This window comes from Pteronotus mesoamericanus, unplaced genomic scaffold (assembly GCF_021234165.1).
Source record: "Pteronotus mesoamericanus isolate MK-2021 breed Mesoamerican mustached bat unplaced genomic scaffold, CSHL_Meso_final contig_20, whole genome shotgun sequence".
Classification (NCBI taxonomy): Eukaryota; Metazoa; Chordata; class Mammalia; order Chiroptera; family Mormoopidae; genus Pteronotus; species Pteronotus mesoamericanus.
In genome coordinates, this window is record NW_026555085.1 from 21,524,803 (window position 1) to 21,546,203 (window position 21,401).

Here is a 21,401-nt window from a genome sequence, read left to right on the forward strand (position 1 = left end):
CTCTTTGGGGGGCAATCTCATGACTTCAAATGGTTACAAGATTTGAAGTCTAAGAAAAAGTATGGTTGCCATTTAGGATTTTCTAGAAATGACTACGATGGCCTCAACTAAATGATAGTATTTAACTACTAAATCAGATCAAAGGTTGAGAATTTTACCTTGGTTTCATGTCATTTACTCACTTGGAAGGTGAGATGGAAAGAAAGACTGTAAAGGTTTGTCTGTACAATTTCACCTCCTAAAAAGTAGTCTCCTTACAAATGATGATGAGCCGGCATCTGTGGCAGGCTGGCAATGGTCAGGGTGGAAATGAGACTAGAAACCACAAGTCATTATTGATGTTTTACACCTTTTTCTTTCATTTTCTTCAAGCTATTGAAACAGCTTTTCAATTTTGCCGTTTGTTTTTGTTTTTGTTTGTCGTTGTTATGTTTTGTTTGGAGCGAATCACCATGTAAACTAAATAGAGAAAAAAACCGACCTCAGTCATCACAAAAAGACACTTCAAAATTGCCCACATTTGATCACAGACAAGCTCTTTTTGAATGCAGCTTTATTGATAGTGATGAGGTTATAAACACTACATACATTTCAATTTGTTGTTCCTTAGATAGTACCAGAATGTTTTAAGCAAACAAAAAAAAATTTTCCCAAAATTTGCTGAATAAATACATTTTTTTAGGAGTGTCTAAGACAAATATTCTATTTCAAATTCCCTGAGAGGGAAATTTAAATGACCTTTACCCTCTGAATGTACTGGAGGGTAAATTTTTCATATTTAAAATTTAAAATCTTGAGTCCTCATAATTATCATGGAGGAGTGTTTTGAAAACTATGCTATAGTTTTTATTGGCATGAAAAGAGATACTGAAAAATAATTCCTCTTAGTGCTGAGTTGTGCTAGAGAACACAGTCATCCACGGCTGGGATGGAGAGCTAACTCATTCAGAGAGCATTTATTTGGAGAAGAATTCAGGGAAAATCAGAGAACTTCATTTCTTTGAAACTCGGGTAAAAATTAATTAAATGAAGTGATTTTAATTTCTTTTGTCTAGCGACTTGGATGAATTCTGAAGACATTTGGTCAGGATAACCAGCAAGAAATTGACCTTTTCGCACAAATTTCCAGGAAAACCCCTACTTTCACGCATGTTTATAAAATACACTTACTATAGTTGCTTCTCTGCCTTAAATCATGGAGCCATTCCATACAATCTCATTACCTTATTACCTCAATTACACATCCTCACTCATAGCACTCCGCCACCATCAAATCACTGTTTAAAATTATATTGATCTGTACCATCGCTGACTTTCTATTCATAACCATTCTTACAACATAGGAGGTAAAACTAAAACTCACTCAATGCCACTGAAAGCAACTAGGGCATCAGGGATGAGAGCTCGGCACCAAGAGCCTAACTAAAAATGGACAGACTGCATTAAGGTCTGGCTTCCTGGAGACGATCACGTCAGGTCTCTGGCCCATACAGAAAAAAGGGAGCGTGAGTTTCGTTATGTCAGCAGCTGGGTAGCAGGCTCTTTCTCTGATACACTCAACTTATCGGTGTAAATAACTTTCTTTAATCACAGGGCGCTGGCATGACAAAATAAGAATTCTTTTTCTTTGAGAAAAATGAAAGGAGGTACAGGGTTAGAGCCTAAGACTGGGGAGTATAATTGAATGTAAACGTAAAACATAATAAAAATGAAGTAATCTCCAGTTGGACAACAGGGAAGAACTGTCAAGATTTTCGGAGCAACTGCTTTTTGAAGTTGGGTGAAAGAGTATATTTCACTTACACATGAAAGGTGACACACAGTATTTTGAATCTGTACACTTTCACATCCTTCAATAGTTAGTGCAGGAGGGTCCAGGATATAAAACTTGCATCAACCCTTATGTCCCATGCTCCTTTTAGTCCAATTTGATATGTCAGAAATGCTGGCCTTTTGTTTACTGACATAATTTTTGGAGCAAAAGATAGACCTGACATACACCCAGGCACCTGGGAAACCCAGGTGTGTATTTTCTGAGTATTCAGAAACAACATAGAAAATACATTGAACAGTCATTTGAAATGATTTTTCTAGCTCTAACATGTCTCCAGTTTCATTTCCAGAAAGCCACTGCCAAGTTTTCACACAAGCTATCTTATCAAGATCCAACAGATGAAAAATCCTCTAGGTTCAGCATCTCTCTTCATTCTTCTGCGATAAAATGACACAGTTGATTGATTTTTATTTAATTCTAAACCTTAAGTTCTCCACTTTATAATACTTGTAGGATCTCAATGGGAGACACAGCTATTATTGTGCATCAAAGAATTACATCTATTTGCCACTTATGACCTGTAATAAATCACCTTTTTTTCTTTTAAAATTAACAATATACTATAGGCTTCTCAATTGTATAAGAATATATATTTATATTAAACTAAAAAATGTTACAGTCATCCTCACATAAGCTTTGTAAGTTGTAGCCAAAATAATTTATTAAGTATGAAGTTTATTTTACCAATGATGCTTCAAGGATAAAAGATTACCTATATTTGTACATTGGTAATTTAAGAGCTCAGTGATTTAGCTTGCTCCATAAACTAGTTTCTCACACAGCGTTATTTTCTAGCCTGGGTGGACAAGAAGTTAAGGGAGCAGGTGCCTATAGATCTGCCCTATACTTGGGGAAGCTCCTCGTGCTCTGTGTAGGGTGAAGAAACAGCCCAGTGTTTTTCTTTTTTATTAATAATGTCTTGTACTTAGTGTTTTAGCCTTTACCTGAGTGTTACCATTAAATACACAGAGACTGAATTATCATAAGGGGCAATGATATAAAATTGTTCCACACAGTGTACTATATGAACCACTTTTCACAGTTCGAATAAAATAGTTTAAATATAAATATTGTAACTCTAGCAACAAACTATCTACAAAAGGTGGGAGAAGATGGGATTAAGGAAAACCCAGTTTTTTTCCCAAATAGCTCATGTTTAACTATTTAAATAGTTTGTTTTATTTTACAAAATCCAATTCCACATAACCCATTATTGATAGGCCTCTTCCTCTCCAAAACAAATAAACAGTCCAAAAATAAAGTGATAAAATATAAGAAAGGAAAATATGTATCATTTACTACAATTGTTCCTTTGCTCCAAAACTTGGCAAACATATAAGAAAAAATGGTATCAAGTGGATACACTTTAATTTGCAAAGATAATTTGGAATAGATGAGGTTACAAATATGTACCAGAATGGGTATATATTATTTTAATATTTCCAAGTGAAGTGAATCTACTAGATGATAACTCAGAACTCAGGAGGATGGCTTGAGATGGGAGACAGTGGTGTTTGCCAGCAGGAGAACCCATTCATCCTGTTATGGCCAAATCCAAGAATTCCAAATGTTTCCTTCCATTTCATCCCTATAAGAATGGGAGAAATCAAATTAATTTTATTGGCTGAGTAACCTTCAGGCTATAGAAGCTTTAAGTGAATGACCCTGAAGGATGTAGTTTTATTTGGTGTTCTTCCTGGGGCTTACATTAGGGTCAAGGTTGCTTTTTATCATCTTGGTGTAGCTTTTTAGGGTGAGTGTAAGCCTCCCAAGATACTTGCAATTCCTTTAATAGGGAACATGGATTAAAATACAGATACTCCTAGGAGAAATGACAAAATGATTTAAACTTACACTATAAACTGACTAACATCAGTTCCTCCTTTGAGAGCAGATTTTTCTGATGGAAACACACTGGGCCTTGAGGCATGGAGGAAGAGGGGCTGGGGATAAACCAAAGGCTTCACTCCGACAGCCCCCAGGTGGGGTCCCCACTGCTCTCTGGTCAGGCTTTGTTTTAAGCTTTAGGACGTTGTCATGGGATGCCTTTCAAAATCCACTGCTCAGTCATGTACAGGAAAAGAAACTGCATTGAAATCTAGAATTAAATCTTAAGTCTTTATAGATATAGAGTTCCATTTAAAAATAAAACCTATCAATGAATATTTTCAACTTCCTAAAGAAAAAAAGAGAAAAAACACTTTTGTAAGTGAAACCACTTACCTAAGTGTCATGTGTACTAAAGTGGATAGGGGGAATCTCAAATGTGGGTATAACCGCTGTGCATTTGCGAAACATGCCATGATGGAAGAGAGCCTACAACGATTTCTGTCTGCCACCCAGTGGCAGCTGGAATAAATTCTATTTTTCTTCGTCGGCTATGGCCTTTAATTTTGTTTACCAAAAAAAAAAAAAAAAAAAAAGAGGTAGATGATGCTATACCAGGAATTTAAAACCATCAAGACGAATGTCTCGATATATTTTAAAATGCAATTATTGTAGTAAATGTTATATATTTTCCTTTGCGCAAACTCAAAGGTTAACCACAAATAAATATTTGTTCTTCCCGCGTCTCCGCATCTACCTGGGTTCAGATACTGACTGGCACAGAGGACACCGAACTGGCTCGGGATTCCCGGGTCACGCTGTTGGGCATCGAGAGGGTACAGCAAGACACGCCCACGGTGGCCTCGGGTAGCTCGTCGTCCTCGGTCCACTCGTTGAGCTCCGGGTTGAAGCACTGGATGCACTTCTTGTACTTCTTCTCGCCCTCGTTCCAGCCGCCCACCAGGTAGGCGCGGCCGTGCAGCACCGAGACACCCGCGGTGCTCACGCCCACCAGCAGCGGCGCAGCGTAGCTCCACTGGCGGGTGGCGGGGCTGTAGCACTCCACGGTCAGCACGTCTATGCGCTCCCCGCGCGGCCCCACCTGGCTGCCCCCCATCACATATACCCTGTCGCCCAGCGTGACCGCGCAGTGCCAGCCTCGAGGCGTGCTCAGCCCCGGCAGCTCCTGCCAGGAGTCTCTGGCTGGGTCGTACGCACACACTGAGCGTGAGTACCCGTTACTGATGTAGCCGCCGGTCACCAGCACTTGGCCATCGGTGACCGCGCTGGCATGGCAGCAGCGCGCCACCTCCAGGGGTGTCTTCGGCTGCCACTGATTGGTGGAGGGCACGTAGCACTCCAGTGAGGCAAGGCTGCCTTCTGTATTGCGGCCGCCCACGGCATAAAGGAGACCGTTGAACACACTCAAGCTGAAGTGTGTGCGCTTCTGGTTCATGCTGGCCAGGTGTATCCAGGTGTTGAAACGGGGATCGTACCTGGGAATGGCAGAGGAAGTGTGATAGCCTTGTTGGTGACAGCCAGAGAACCCATGTTACTCCACAAACCCTACCTTGAGAATTTTGACATTGTCACGCAAGGAGGCTACGGACAGAGCACAGCTCCTTACCTGGAGCTTGGTGTTTCTCTTTCAACCAGTAAAAAGTGTAACACTTGGGAAGAAGCAAGGCAGGCGTTGCTTGGTGACTCCCCTCCTGTTTATAAATTCACTGCCTTTACTGGGTCACTTAGAGAAGACCCTACAGAGACAGGTCTGCCAGTTCCCTGTCCTCCATATTCAAATATCCATCATCCATTAGGATCTATGAGATTGCGTGTGGGGAAAGGGGCAGAAGAGGGGTATTTGTGGCAATCACAAAAGGGAACACAGCCACGTTAAAGTCAGTCCCACATATCCCTAGCTCATTCTCACTGCCTAATAGATAGTGAGACAGTGAGAAGGATAGGAGTTGGCTAATTGGATTTCTCAATATCTCATAACCCTGGTCTTACTCATACACCTACCCTGGCCATTGCAACAGTAAAGCTAAGTTACTCAACCAAGTCTTCAGTCATCTGTTTAGAATGAGATCAATGAGACTCATGTCCAAAAGCATCAACAAAGCCTTAACTTTTGATACTTTTCTATTTTCTAGTACTTTTAAGCAGGTAATTTTTGTTAGCTTAGGGATATATTTGTCAGTGTTCAATATTACAGTAAGTAATTATACCATAAGCATTGAAATAACACTGCAAAATCAGTGTTTTGAGTACTAATATTTGAATTATCAGTGGAGGAAAATAAGCAGTAATAGTAAAATATGCTTTCCTGTTTACATAGTCTTAGGTATTATAAACAGAGAACTCCATCATTTTGATGTTCATTTGTCTTTGTCCCATTTAACCTCTAAGTCAAAACTTAACTAAGGTTATAGATTATTAAAAATCAATGAATTGATTGAATTCATTTAAATAACACACAATGAAATTAAGAATATTTTTATCATATACTGTATACATTTTCAGATCTTGCTCATTAGTTATGTTTCACTCTGTAAGCATGACTTTCTGAACATTCCATGTATAAGGAAATTTAATTTTTTATAATAAATATACAAAAATAGTATGGCACTTGAATTCCAGTTTCTGAAGGATTATGTCTTTTACACTTTTCCTCACACTTCAGAAATATTGACATTTTCCCTGGTATTTACTCTTCAAATAAATATTTAAAATTAATTAGCTGCCACATTTTTAATGATCTCATCCTATTGGCAGATAGACAGTCATCAATAATCACTTAAAAGATATTTTGTACTATTTTAATCTTTATTACCACTTAGTGTTAGAAACTAAATTTGTACCCAGTGTCTTTCAAAAAAGTAGTATACTGTGAAGAGCACCTAGCTAGAAATGAGAAAATGTGAATTGCCACTTACTAGTGGTATAACCTCTCTGGGTATCAGATTTCTCACATGTAAAATCGGAATAATCCTGTTTTCCTTGCTCACTTCATAGGCTTATCAGAAATGAGTACATGAATATACTTTTTATAAGGTGAAGTGTTGTGTGTGTATAGAATAGGCATTATTATACAGGTTCTGGCACAAATAACGCCCCTTTTTATTACAAAATCTTTTACAAAATTATAAGCATGCAATTCTGTACCATCACAATGTCACACTCAAGCACACCACATGACATTTTAGGTGAAATGTTCAAATTAAAACTACAAATTATTACACCCATATTATTACTCTACCAACCATATTCAAGCAGGCGTTACTTCTGCTGGACCCTGTATATATTATTATTAATATTATTAATTTACTGAGCTAATGAACTAAGCTAATAGGCATGACTAATTTACTTCTATGTCAGGGCAATTTTCTCATAATATTGAACCATTTCCAATAGAGGATCAAGTACCTGCAGAAATTGCTGACTGCATGCTTGGCTTGATTTCTTGCATCATTCTGGTCTTCACCACCAGCCACATAAAGAAATCCATCCATCACAGCTACACACTGATTAAAACTCTTGGCTGGCATTTCTGTAAGCTTGCTCCATCCGTTTTCAGGATCTCTATACAAGATGTCTCTACTAAGGGACTTCTCAGTAAGGCCTGGTCGTCCCCCAACAGTGACAAGGACTCGACTGCCCCCGCGGATTTTAGTGCGTCTAGACTGCAGTGTGTTTTGATGATACGGAAGTAAGTGGTAGTTCATAGCATCCACAAGAAGTTTGTGACAATCAGCATCTTGCATCATTCTTGGTACAGACTGAACATAATTGACCAGGTCTTGTGCAGAGATAGTACCAAAGCGAATATTGCTCAAAAGATCTGCAGCATATTTCATTCTCTTTTGGTCAAATTCTAACCATTTCATAGCAATCTGGAATGCTACTATTTCAGAAGGCAACTGTAAGTCATCATCTATAAGAAGTTCATTAATTTGCTCAAATGTAAGTTTCATAAATTGATCTGACTCTGCAAATTCAAGGAAGTTATCCCGGATAAATCTTTGGGTCGCTGCTTTTGCATTTTTCAGAGAGTACGTTTCGGCAATGTTAGCAATGTACATGCAATTCTCAACATTCATCTCTCGTATCAAAAAATCACTGCACATCTTTACAAGTGTATGGATCTGAAGATAAACAGCAGCAGAAATAATACTTCCTATTGTATACAAGGAGAGAGTCAGCTTTCCAGTGTAGGCATATGCAATGGCAGTGGCCAGGCCCAGCGGTGAGATATCATTGAGATCCACCCTTTGAGTAGATGGGTCTTTTTTTAAGATGTTGTAGAAGTACTCACTGCATGAAGCCATTACTGACTTGTGAACATCAAAGGATTTGGTTTTGGTACCAATGACTAAGTCGCAAAGGAAGCTTTCTTGCCGCATTTTACTTAAACCTTCCAAGAGGTTGAGGCCATAAGAGGCATCTGTTAATTCAGAAGAAACGCAGCTAAGGCCATTGCCTCCCTCTAGGATCCCATTCAAAGCATTTAGTTTGTTTAGGGGGCTATCTTCTACAATTATGGTCATCTCATTGATCTCTCCTTTGTTCTTTCTGACAGTCTTCTTTTTGGGGGCCATGTTGGCAAACACGGTCACAGGCAAGAGCTTGCTAGAAAAAGAAAAACAGGCATGGTATCATTTTAATTGTTGTTTGATTTTTGAATTGCTACATTGAGAAGCACTTCTTTTTTATACATTTTTAATGGCATAATGTAGATTAATCCTCAAAAAGAGATTTAAAAATTTACATTACGCTAGACACACATTTTATTCACAGTTTACTTCAGCATCAAGCATTGAAGACAATTCTAGGAAGATGTATATTATCAAATGAGACCACTCGGTAGCTGTATTGCCAAGTAATTTTTTACCACAGAAATGACCAAATGAACAGTTTATAGAATAGTAGTTAAACATCATTTGAAGGGCTTTGTTTACTCTCATGAAAAAATGTTATAACTATTCTGAAGTTTTCCTCAATAATATAAATTCAGGAATCCATGTAAAATGTAATGTGTGTATGTATGTGTGTGTGTGTGTGTGTGTACAAATAAATAAATATGGCATTTAAAAATCAATGGGTAAGGGCTTATAATGTATTAGTTCAATTGATTTCTACTCTACATGTTCACTAAGATAATATCCAGATGAATTATATATCTAAATCTCTCTCTCCCTCACACACAGAAAATTTACTCAAGAACTAGGGCAAAGTTGCTTTTCTTTTTCTTCATTTTAGAGTGAGAAAGGCCCCTTTAAGTATAATACAAAATTCAGAAGCCATAAAGGAAAAGACTGAAATATATGAATATAGAAAAAAATAAAAACTTCTACAAAACAACACCAGCTGTTTAAAAGACAAGAAACAGATTGTAAAAACAAACACTGGTAACATTTTTGTCAGATAAAAAGTCAATTGATGCAATATTTAAAGAACTCCAAGTCAATGAGAAAAAGGTAATCCAGTTAAGAAATGGACAAAGATTATGATTAGGTAACTAGGTCACTTAAAGAAAGTAAAACACAAATAGTTAATGAATATTTTTTAAAAGTAAACTAATAATTATCAGGAAACTGGTAACTGAAATCCAGAAATCCTTTTTATTTTTTGTGGTTAAATTTTGTTTGTTTGATGGTTAAAATATTTTAAAATATTCACAATATCAAGTATTGGTATGGTGGCCTCTATACATTGTTGATGGGAATTAATTAATACTGTCTTTTGAATGATAATTTGGCAGTCTATCAGAAATAAAAACTATATTTATGTTTTGACAGCAAAATTCTAAATTTAGGAATGTGCTTTATAGAGATATATCCACATAGAGATGTATTTGTTTGGATCATCACATATTAAGAATAGTAAACATTTTCCCATTATCAATGTTACAAATATTTTTGAACCAGTTGTTAAACTTGTATGAAGTATGGGTTTGGCACCATAATGTAGCTCTGACAGCTTTAGTATTAAACATAGACTTGAAATAATAAGTTCACCAAATAGATTAGATTACTTTAGCCTTTTTGCAAAAAAATGAGCATAATCATCAGAAGATTCTGTGCTTGGACTTTTAAACGCATTTAATTTACATCATGGTAGCATTCACTTTTCTTGTGAGATTATTGGTGTGGCTTTGCTTTTCTTTAGATTACAAAATCAGGATGTGCAATTAATAATTCACGGTTTTGGCCCTGGCTTGTATGGCTCAGTGGACTGAGTGCTGGCCAGCAAACCAAAGGATGGCTGTTTCGATTCCCAGTCAGGGCACATGCCTGGGTTGCAGGCCAGGTCCCCAGCTGGGGGTGTGCGAGAGGCAACCATACATTGATGTTTCTCTCCCTTTCTCTTTCCCATCCCCTCACTCTAAAAATAAATAAAATCTTGGAAAAAAATTCATAGCTTTGTTATATGCCATTCCAGGTAATTCTGTATACTTATACAAACTTCTATTTGCATATTTTTGAGCAGTGGTGTGCTGGTAAACCAACTCTCCAGGGGGGAAAAGCCCTTATTTGTAAGGTGTTGATTTCTTTGGTGCAAATACACTCATGATGGCCGGTTCTAAGCTATCTCACTGTTTAATAACCCGCTTGCCCAGTTCCTGAAAACGTAACAATTGGTTCTTGAGAGGCAGAGCAAGTGAGCTCCAGCACAGCACTGTAAGAGAACTTATATCAGAACAAGTTTACAACTATTCAGCAGTTGGCTTTTTTCACCTAGCAGTAACTCGCGTACGCCTTTTATATCAGGACATACACAAATTTACCCTATTCCCTCTAATAGCTATAGTCTCCCATAGTAAGAATATATAAAACTTACTCAATTATTCTCTATTCCTGGACATTTAGGTATTTAGGTGTTTTATAGCTTCTTGGGGGTGTGTGTGTGTGTGTGTGTGTGCGTGTGTGTGTGTTGTAAGTCTCACTGTCGAGTTCATCCTGAGGGTTAAAACTTCAATCTAAAAAATTCCATGACTTCTCTATTGTGTCGGTTCCTGTTCCTTTCCATGTGGAAGAGGAGTAGTGAGTGGGTGGGAAGCAGAGGAGGCCCATCACTTTGCCAGGGCTTTTGTCTTCACCATTAAGCTCTAATTGTCAAATTCACCTTTATATTTATCTGTAAGACTAGAGGGCATTTGTGCTTCCTCATTCTTTCTTGCAAGCAGTGCCAAACTCATCTTTACCTTGTAAAATAGATACTAACCCACTATCATTTTAGTCTCCAAGTATATTGGACTCATGCAGTGAGTGCCCTCATGTTGGAGCCCTCTGGAGAAAAATTTTAAAATTTTGTTCAGCAAGCACTTATCAAACACCCACTGCTGTGTTGCCAGCACTGTGCTGGGGCTGATGGAGTAATTCACGTTAAAGAGACAAAAATGGCAAGTACAAAATGACAACAAAAAACTAGGTCAGCGCAGCAGAGTAATTTTTTTTTCAAACAGCAGTTTCTACCCTCTACAGTAGAAGCAGAAATGTATCTTTGGGGAAGTCTTGTCTGTTTTTCTGGAAGAATCCCTTTATCCAATTTTTATTCATGTAGATAGAGGGTTGATAACTACTCATTGTTTTGGAAAAAATCTGGAACCTGCAGAATAACCTCAGTGCTTCAGACTGAAATGTTTGATACTCTGTTTATCATTAATAGATTATTTCAATGGTAGCATATGGATTGGATATTTCAATAATTGGTAAAAGAGGGCACCAACTAACTAGTATGGATTCACAGACCTGGAGCTGGGTTCCAGAGAGTACCTTGTGTAAGTCTTTAGTTTCTGGATTATATTGAGGGGGTCCTAAGAGAGAGCTGGAGGGGTACAAGGTATCTGGGGTTAGGGGATCAGGCAAGTTGCCATATGGCTATTTACAAACTCTTTACAGAAGAATTTCAGTATTTTAACAACTGATACTATACTGAAACACAGTTGTCCTAGGTATAAGGTGTAATTCCTCTGATATTATTTTGATTTTAACGTTGTTTATTTCTTTCTTCTGGTGAAAATGGAGGTTTCTGGAGGGGAGAGAGAATATAGCCTCAACAACACAGCGATACACTGGGGCAAAGGAGACAAAGGGACCAGCCACATTTCAAGTTTTTAATACCCACGGGTGACTCACAAGCATGATGCTGGATAAAAAAGCTCTAGAACAATCACTTAGAAAATACAAAGTATATCTGAAAAACCAATAGATAGATTTAGATGGAATTCAAAAGAGGATGGGAAAGTTATAAAAGAAGAATAAAGATTAGAGAAAACAAAAATAATTTAATGCTAAACCTAAATCCAATTATATTAATAATTATATTACATGTTAATAGATGAAACAGTCTAATTAAAAGGCACAGATTGTCAGAATAGATAAGAAAAGCAAGACCCAAAAATACATGCTATCAACAAGAGACTCACTATAAATATAAAGACACAGATAGGTAAAAAAATACATGGGTAGAAAAAGATTTACCACAGCAATAGGAGAGATAATAAAAGTGGAGTGGCTATATTAATATCAGATAAAATACATTCAAGAAAAAAATAATTACTTATGATAAAGAGAGAATTTTACAATAATAAAAAGTCAAATCACGAGGCTATAACAATCCTAATGTATATACATATATATGCAAATAACAGAGCTTCAAAATATGTGAAGGGAGAAATAGTCAATTCCGCAGTTATATTTGAAAACGTTAATAAGTCTCTAAGCAACTGAAAGAATACTAGAAAAAAATCAGTAAAAATATAGATTATCTCAACAACATTATTAATTACCCTAACTTAATTGATATTTCTAAAACATTGCATACAACAACTACACAATACAAATTCTTCCCAAGTCTATGTAGTACACTCTCCAAGACAGATTCTGTGCTGGGCCTCAAAACATGTCTTCATAAATTTAAAAGATTTAAGTCATACAGAGTATGTTCTCTTATCATAAGTAATTAAATTAGAAATTAATAATAAACTATCTAGGAAAATCACCAATATAGGCAAATAAGTAATGCACTTCTAAGATAAAGAACTAAACAAAATGGAGATAAGCAATCTATCAGATGCAGAACTCAAAACATTGGTTATAAGGATGCTCAAGGACGTTAGTGAGGACTTCAAAAGCATAAAAAAGATCCCATCAGAAACCAAGGATACACAAATTGAAATAAAGAACAATTTACAGGGAAACGACAGTAGAGGTGATGAAGCCGAGAATGAAATCAATGAATTGGAACATAAGGAAGCAAAAAAACAACCAATCAGAACAACAAGAAGAAAAAAAGAATAAAAAAAATGATGATAGTCTAAGCAGCCTTTGGGGAAACTTTGAGCAGTCCAATATTTGTAGAGGTACCAGAAGGAGAAGAGATAGAGCAAGAAATCGGAAACCTATTTGAAAAAATAATGAAAGAAAATTTCCCTAATTTGGTAAGGGAAATAGACATACAAATCCAAGAAGTACAGAGAGTCCCAAACAAGATGGATGCAGAGAGGCCTACTCTAAGACACATCATCATTAAAATGCCAAAGGTTAAAGATAAAGAATGACTTTTAAAAGCAGCAAGAGAAAAGCAGAAAATTACCTACAAATCAGCTGATTTCTCAAATGAAACTTTTTGTAGGCAAGAAGGGACTGGCAAGAAATATTCAAAGTCATGAAAAGCAGAGACCTATGCCCAAGATTGCTCAACCCAGCAAAGATATCATTTAGAATCAAAGGGCAGATAAAGAGCTTCCCAGACAAGAAAAAACTAAAGGAGTTCATCATCACCAAATCATTCTTATATGAAGTGCTAAAGGGACTTATTAAGGAAAAAAAGAACAAACTATGAACAATAAAATGGCAATAAATACCTATCTATCAACAATTGAATCTGAAAAACAAACTAAGTAAACAAGAAGAACAGGGACAGAATCAGGGACACAGAGAGGGTTTTGATGGTTGCTAGATGGGAGTGGGGTGTGGGGGAGTGGGTGAAGAGGTGAGGGAATTAAGAGGTACAAATAGGTAGTTATAGAATAGCCAGGGGGATGTAAAGGACAGTATAGGAAATGGAGTAACCAAAGAACATATATGCATGACCCATGGACATGAACAATGCTGGAGGGATTGCTTGAGGGAGTGGGAGGTGCTGGGTGGAGGGGGCAATGGGGGAAAAATTGGGACGACTGTAATAGCATAATCAATAAAATATAATTAAAGAAGAAAGATAATAATAGTGCCTGACTACAAGGTTGACAATGAAAGCTCAGTGAGGAGATCCATGCAGTGTTTGGGACAGTATCGGGCAAAAAGTGGGTGTTCAAAAAGAACTTGAGCCCTGGCTGGGCAGCTCAGTTGGTTGGAGTGTCATCCCAACCAAAAAGGTTGCAGGAGATCCATCCCCAGTCAGGGCACATACCTAGGTTGCAGATTCAATCCCTGGACTGGGTGTGTATGAGATGCAACTGATTGATGTTTCTCACATCAATGGTTCTGTCTATCTACCTATCTGTCTGTCTGTCTTTCCTCCACCCCCATCTCCACACCTTCCTCTCTGTCTAGAATCAGTAAACATATCCTCGGGTAAGTATTAAAAAACACAAACTTGAATCATTTTCATTAAAATCAACAATGCTTATTAGTTGTTACTTTGGGAATGAAGTAAGTAACCTATTGGAACTTTGCGGTGAAGTAAATCAGAGAAAACTACCACATCATAGACAGGCAATCGTAACAGCAGGAGGTGATACGGGACAAGCATGCAGAGTGACCCAGGGTGAGAACTGGCAAACAGCAACCAGGGGAGATTTCTGGAACATGCAAACATTTCTAAGGGATTTTTAAAAAATACCAGGGAGGAAAATGGAGTGTGTACAATTACATAAGATGAGAGACAGATTATTTTTATTTTGATATAAATGACAAGAGTAATCCTGGAAGTTTGGAAAACCTAGAATATTTGGTTATAGGGTATACTTATAAGCAAAACAACAGATTACATGGAAGGCTGAATATATGAGCCTGGACTTCATTCAAATTAAAGGTATTATTTTGATGGGGGTGGTGTTAGGGTGGGAAGGTTTGCAGATAACAAGAATCTTGTGGGTAATGGTACCAAAGCGTTTTTAAGAGGAATAGGTACAGGAGGCAGAAGGCCATTAAAAGAAGAGGAAATACCTCATACAGAAGCAGGAAGGCATGACTCAGCATAATACATGCTGACTAAGATGGTTGAAGTCATGAGGAAGACAATTGGGCAAGCAATATTAGCCCAGTACATAGGGGCTATTTGCTGGATGCCAGGAAGCATTGAACTTGATATGTCAGTATGTAATGGAGAAGGATTCAGAAATATCTTGGAAGGAAGAGGGTAACCTGAGTGAAATCAGTAAAAGTTCTTCCATGGCCCTCCTTTTATTTCCTGTTGTCACCTTCTCTTCCCTCCATTGTCTGGCCTTCATGCCGACCTTGGCATTCCCGTGAAAACTCTCATGACCCTCTCTATCTGAATTCTCCAGGGCCCTGCTGGATAGTACATTAGCTAGTCTGACAAATAATCCAAGCTCATTAGTTAATGGGAATATTTACTCTCTCTCCCAGATATCCATGTTTTTTGGTGATTTTTCTTTCTTTTTATTTTTTATCAGTGTCTTCCTATGACTCACATACAAATTGCTAAGAACAGCTACTGTGAACACACACACACACATAGATGGGCAAAAGTAGGTTTACAGTTCATATAGGAAAAATACAATAATTAATAAATAATACAAGAATAATAATTTCACATACAATGGTAAGCCTACTTTAGCCCACACCTGTGTGTATATATATTATTCTTAAATATTTATTTAATTTTACCAATATTTTTAAGTAATATTTTAGCAGTACTTTAATATCTATTAATTAAAAGTGCGAGAGGGCTTTTAGAGCCCTCAAAATCACTTTGTAGAAGTACCTTGCTTCTTTAACGCTCAGTAGGGCAGGTCTCGGGGGAGAGAGGTGGGCAGGAGACCATGGTCACAGAAGGCGGTTAGACTTGGGACTGTGGATCCTCAGTGGAATATCCAGATGCCGCGTTACAGAATTATACACCTGAAACCTATAGAATTGTATTGACCAATGTAACCCCTATAAATTCAATTAAACAATGAAAAAACCTTACTCTATCATCATAAAAATAAAAATGAAAAATAAAAAGAGTGAGTAGGATGTGAGGTTCTAACCTAACCATCTCCAGATTCTGGATGAATTTTTAATTAATCATCGTAAGTAAAAGTGAGCTATAATCCCAAACACTTAGTAAAATAAATTTATTGTAAATAGGAAAAAAAAGAGAGAGACTATTGAAATTATGGCCTGTGGACAGCTTCCTTTCCTGGTGCTGTATTTTCCCAGATAAGTTCATAAATTATCTTTCTTTACTAGAGCTTCCATGACATTCTAGTTCTAGGCTTGCACCTTGATGATGGAGCCATCCATCCACCTGCCCAGGCGTTCTCAGTCTGTGCCATGTTTCTCCAATAAGGTCACTGCAGACCCCTCAGAGGAGTCTGAGGATTGGGGCCAATTCTATGAAGCTGTGCAAAGCTCTGACGTCCTTTATGCTACAAAGATGTTCACTGGCTCCGATAGCCTGATTAATGCTTTACCGCTGGCTCTGTTCTTCCATTTCCACCAGCCCTGCTTGGAGCTCCAGCCACTGCTTTTCTCAATTGAAGAAGGACTGCAATCCAGCCAGAGAATGGTAAGGGCAACTATATTGTGTGCTCTGGGCCTTAGTGCAGAGAAGACTAGCTTTTTTATTATGGGGGGTCAAAACCCAAGAGGCTCTGTTCTTACTAGCACACAGGGAAGCCTTCAACACCCTCTCACACTGGGATCTTTCTGGAGAGTACAGACACAAGACACGTCACGCTCAGTACACATATGCGCATGCATGCATGCATGCACACTTAATGTTCACCACATCACTTGATCAACCAGCATTTTCCCACAATCACATTTAAATGAAGAACAAGGGCAACCTTAAGGAAGAACTTATAAAAGGGCAGCCTAGGAGTAGATATGTTAAAGGTAATGAGAACAATGTAATTAACTTCTACTTATTCATTTGGTCATGGCACTGGGCTTTGAGGCTGATTGTATTGGCTAATAGAGAGCAGTTAGGAAAAAACTGAGTATTTACAAAAATGTATTATTCATTAGGTTATACAGGAACATGTAGTCAAAAGCAATTTGTACAGGAACTCTCACTGTTTTTCCTACAATTATACAAACATTCACAATGCACCCATGGGTCATATTATTAGTGATCATTTATGATGGTCACAATGACAGCCAAAACGTCGCTGCAAGGAAAAGGTTACAAAAATAAGTTGCATACATATGTTTATATAGAGAGTATAGCTTAGATGTTGAGTAATAAACTTTGAAAACATTCCATTCTTATTGATTCAATTATGTATTACCACAAAGTTGAGCGTTTTGATTATCATTGTTGTGTTTCAAAAAGCTTGCTTGCTTGCTTGATTGATTTATTGATTATTTATTTTTAACAAGTCAGTGCCTTGTGTCCAGGCCTGGTAGTGGGAGCAAGCACCATGGTTACCATACAGCAAGGGCTGGCTGTGACTGGACTTAACGGTCGGTGTGGATAATGAGGAGCACAGTCTTGCTGAGTTGCCCGTGGGTGGGAGAGTTTTAAGACGGTTTCTCTGTTTTTTTCCTAAAGCACAAAAAGCTTGATTTTCCTTCCCAAACCAGAGAGCTCTACTGAGTTGTCCCTTGGGGTCAAAGAGAAGATCTATGTAGAGCCCTCCTTTCCCCTGCTCCACCCCAGACTACTGGTGGCTTGCACTGTTCACACAGCCCCTACCATAGTAGGGCATGGTGGTAAGAGCAGACTTAGCCACAGCCGCTGAGGTTGCGTAATGGGATAAGCGGCCATTTGGAGGCATTTCCAGTTCCGTCACATCCCTTCCCTTTTTTGGGTGAAAGAAGAGACTTTACACAGGGTGCAGTGGCTGGTAGAAGGCTCCCTATGCTACCAGAGCTATCCCTTCATTCTGTGGAGGTCACTCAGAGAATTCTCCTTCTCTGGTATTGGACACCACAGCCTCCTCCCATCTCTGCTCCATCCACCATCACCCAAAGCAGCTTCTTGGGTCTCCTCCATTAGAAACTGGGCAGAAGGTAACAGAGATGCAATTCCATGCTCTCCTCTGACTGCCCACTGCAGATCTTGGCTCTTGTGTCATTTCCATGACGACAGTGTTATGTATTCAACACCTGATAAACAGCTCAGCAGTTATGGGAACCATCACATTTTTCATCACATTTTGTATTTTCCAAATTTAAGTATATAATAAATTTAATAAATAACTCTTAAATATAAATCCCCAAGCATGAATCTATATTATGTATCAAATATAAATTTCTACCTAAAACAATAATTATATAGCTAGCATTTATTCATTGGGGGCTTACTGTGTGGTAAGCCCTGGGTAAGTATTTTACATGCTTTTCAAAAAAAATTTAAGCATCATTGAAATCCTAAAATATAGGTTATATTAAGTTCATTGTACAAATGAAGAAATTAAGGTTCAAAGGGAGTTTTAAAAACTTAACCAAGGTCATGCAAGGTCACAATCAAACCCAGATTGAACCCTGACCCCCTATATGGGCTCCTTTAAATCCAGGGTAGGCTAAAATTTGTATCAGTTTAAAAAGTCAGCTCTTTCCAATATGAGAAGATAGAGATTGAGTGAGGTAGGACTGAGATTTATGAATTCAAAATTTGGATATAGAGAATATGAAATGGTTCTTTATATCTCCAAACACTGAAAGAAAAGACTCGACCATTTAAATGTAAGATAAATTTATCTGGGGATAAACAGAGTCTGTGGATTTCTTTATCCTCTTAGGGGTGGTAAAGATAGGAAACCCTAATAGGTTGGTAAGCCAAAAATAGAAACAGGTTCAAGGACGTCTTGCATGAATTTGTTGATCAAAGAATCAAATACTTCCTTGTAAGTATTAGGCTGGATATGGAATTATCAATTTTTGTTTAAAGACAAATATTATCAATTTCTTATGACTCAATTGAGGCAGAGGCCTGTGCCTGACTTTTATCAATAAAGTATACAGACTCTGTACATCAAGTTAACTTCTATTTTCCATCCCTGGATATAGGATGCAAGGACCCAGTGCTAGAATCTTTGGTTTTGGTTTAGTTGAAAATTTTACTAAAATAACTCTCTCTCTTTCCTAGTCTGTTGTGTGTGTTAAGGTTGGGAGGTCAAGTTAGCGGGCTTGGGGGTGGGCGGTGGGAAGGAGGATTGGAAATCTAGTTTTTAAGACTAATGTCTCTTTGGCTGTCATAGAACTGAAAATTGGGTTTAGTGTTCATTTGGCTCTAACAAGCTGATGGACCTGCAGCAAAACATCCAATTTTTTTTTAGGATTATCACTTGTCAAACGAGGAGATGTGTACCTTTTAGCATAAAATTTTATAGAGAGTTAAGAACAAAGAGCTGGCATTTTCTATCAGAATTGTCAAAATCTGGTCCTGTAACACTTTTCCCCTCAATGTGGCCTTTTAGAACCCAGGAATCAACTCATGACCAGACATGGGTAAGCCATCTGAGAGAGGGAAGTCATGCTCCTGGGTCTGGGTTGCCAGATTTAGCAAATAAAAGGACAAGGTGTCCAGTTAAATTTGAATTTCAGATATATGTATATCCCATAAATATTTGGGACATATTTACACTAAAGACTGGTTTGTGATTTATCTGAAATTCAAATGTAGCTGGGTGTCCTGTATTTTATCCAGCGAACTCCTTCTGGGTTGGTGAGTCCATGATTTCCATGACATTTTCTGGAATACTAGGAAACATGTCGTGCATTTGTGTTTGTGTGCATTTTTTTGTAGAGTGGACCCAGAGTTTTCATGAGGCTCTCAGAAATGTCCATAACCCAGAACAGATCCAGAACCATTGGACTGAAATGGTAACATAATTCTACCCTCTTCTATGAGTGGGCAAGTCCATGTGAAAGCATCACGCTTAAATCAAGTTCCTCCTGGCCTGAAGCAGATCTCAGATGAAAAGCTCCTAGGACTGATTATAGAAAAGAATTGTCACTTTATATTTAAGAATATTCTTCTTCCTGCTGCCGTCCACCCTTACCTCCCGGGAGAGACTACACAGGGCGAGCTGAAAAGCCATGTGTGCTAAAGTGTCACTGTCACTCTCATGCCATAATGAGCTGGGATCCCAGAATGTCTTCCTGCCAAAGGGGCAAATCAGCTGCGCGCGCTCCCTGTCCCTACCACATTCCGAGTGCTGCATCTGTTGGGGCTCATCAGCTCTGACTCCCAGAATAGAAACAGTCCGCTCTGCTGCTTGCCATTTTAAGTTAAGTCCAATGTCGGGTGCGGGGTGGGGGGGGGTCCAATTTACTGTTTCATTTCCAACATGATTTCTAATATAAAATGTATGGCTCTGTAAACATATGTGCACATTTAGAATAAACATTTGTTTTATGGTTTGTAAATTACAAAGGGGAATTTTCTGTTTTGCCAATAGGTTGTATTTCTCAGAATTTGAGGAGTTCTCTGATTTTTATTTTTGCTACCGATTTCATTAAACTTGATTACATCTTATCTAAAGTTATTGGGGACCAAATGTTTATATGGCTCCTGATAAAAATAGAGAAGAAATTCCCCTCTCTCTACTACAAAATAGAGGAAGAAAAGTGTACATTAAACTTTAGAGACTTAAAATTATTGCTAGAAATTACAAGTAATTCTACTTTTTTAAAGCATCCTCTTGTGAATCTATATGACTCTGTATAACATTCACCTAATGTATCACCTTCTTTTGATTTCAAGAAAATGGTTTCTAGCTCCCAAATTCAGATCAGGAGCAGGAGCAGTCCGACCCAGTGGTGGACGCCTTCAGCGAAATGCCTCTGCAAACACAAGCCACCCGCTCCCACCCCCAGGGCCATACACACACCAGGATCTAGAAGACAGGGATTGGAGAGTGTGGCCCCAGCTCCTTACCCTCCTGTGTTGAGTGGCGTCCCCGACTTGTGGTGATGAAGTGTCAGCAGCAGACTCCTCTTGGGAAGCAATCTGTGGAGAGGGAGAAAGGGAGAAGGAAAAGCCGGTGGGGAGCCACCAGCAGCCACCTGACAAGTCCAGCAGCAATTTTTAGAGTGACCCTTTGCAGTCCCACTGACTAAAGCAGCTGAGCCTGCGCTGTGGCCCAGCAGCCAGCAGCCAAGTGAGCCCTCCTCTTCCTCTTTGGCCTTCAATTCCAGGCCGCCCGGGGGCAGAAGGAGGAGCTCTGGTTGGAGGAGAGGGGTTGCGTTTCTTGACCTGCCCAGTTGTTGTTGTTGTTGTTTTTGGTTTTGGTTTTCGTTTTTTAAGTCTAATCCCTGCTCAGTCAACTTGGGTGTGAGGAAAGAAAATTAATTAGGTGGGTGTTTAATTGTTAGGAGCAGGGATTAGGGTGCATGTACTTGGTAAGAGGAAGGGAAGGTTGTGGATAAAAATTAGCCTCTAGAAAGGTAAATAGCCTGGTCCCTCAGGCCCTTTGAGAAGGCTGAGTTTATAAATAGAAAAGCACATGTTTAGGAGGACAAGGGCTTTCTATGGTACTTCACACATGGCACTAGTTCATCACCAGTCTTTGATTATCCAGTGATTCATAGGGAGGTCTAGGATTAATATACAC

General features: G+C 38.4%; 1 protein-coding gene across 1 annotated transcript; it reads right to left on the reverse strand.

Annotated features, from left to right (window-relative positions):
• Positions 1 to 538: 538 nt before the first annotated feature.
• KLHL31 (kelch like family member 31) lies at positions 539 to 20,983 on the reverse strand. The gene is made up of 4 exons (XM_054569492.1): positions 20,726 to 20,983; positions 7,088 to 8,290; positions 4,419 to 5,157; positions 539 to 3,422 (listed from the first exon to the last, which is right to left on the reverse strand). The coding sequence occupies exons 2-3, from the start codon at positions 8,257 to 8,259 to the stop codon at positions 4,425 to 4,427; spliced, it is 1,905 nt and encodes a 634-aa protein (XP_054425467.1). The 5' UTR covers positions 8,260 to 8,290; positions 20,726 to 20,983; the 3' UTR covers positions 539 to 3,422; positions 4,419 to 4,424.
• Positions 20,984 to 21,401: the final 418 nt, after the last annotated feature.

Bases quoted from the DNA above. Each gene is read 5' to 3' on its own strand.
- KLHL31 (XM_054569492.1), bottom strand. From the start codon at position 8,259: ATGGCCCCCAAAAAGAAGACTGTCAGAAAGAACAAAGGAGAGATCAAT. The intron at 5,158-7,087 runs GTACTTGATCCT...TGCCATTCCCAG, and splicing joins GCAGTCAGCAATTTCTGCAG to GTACGATCCCCGTTTCAACA.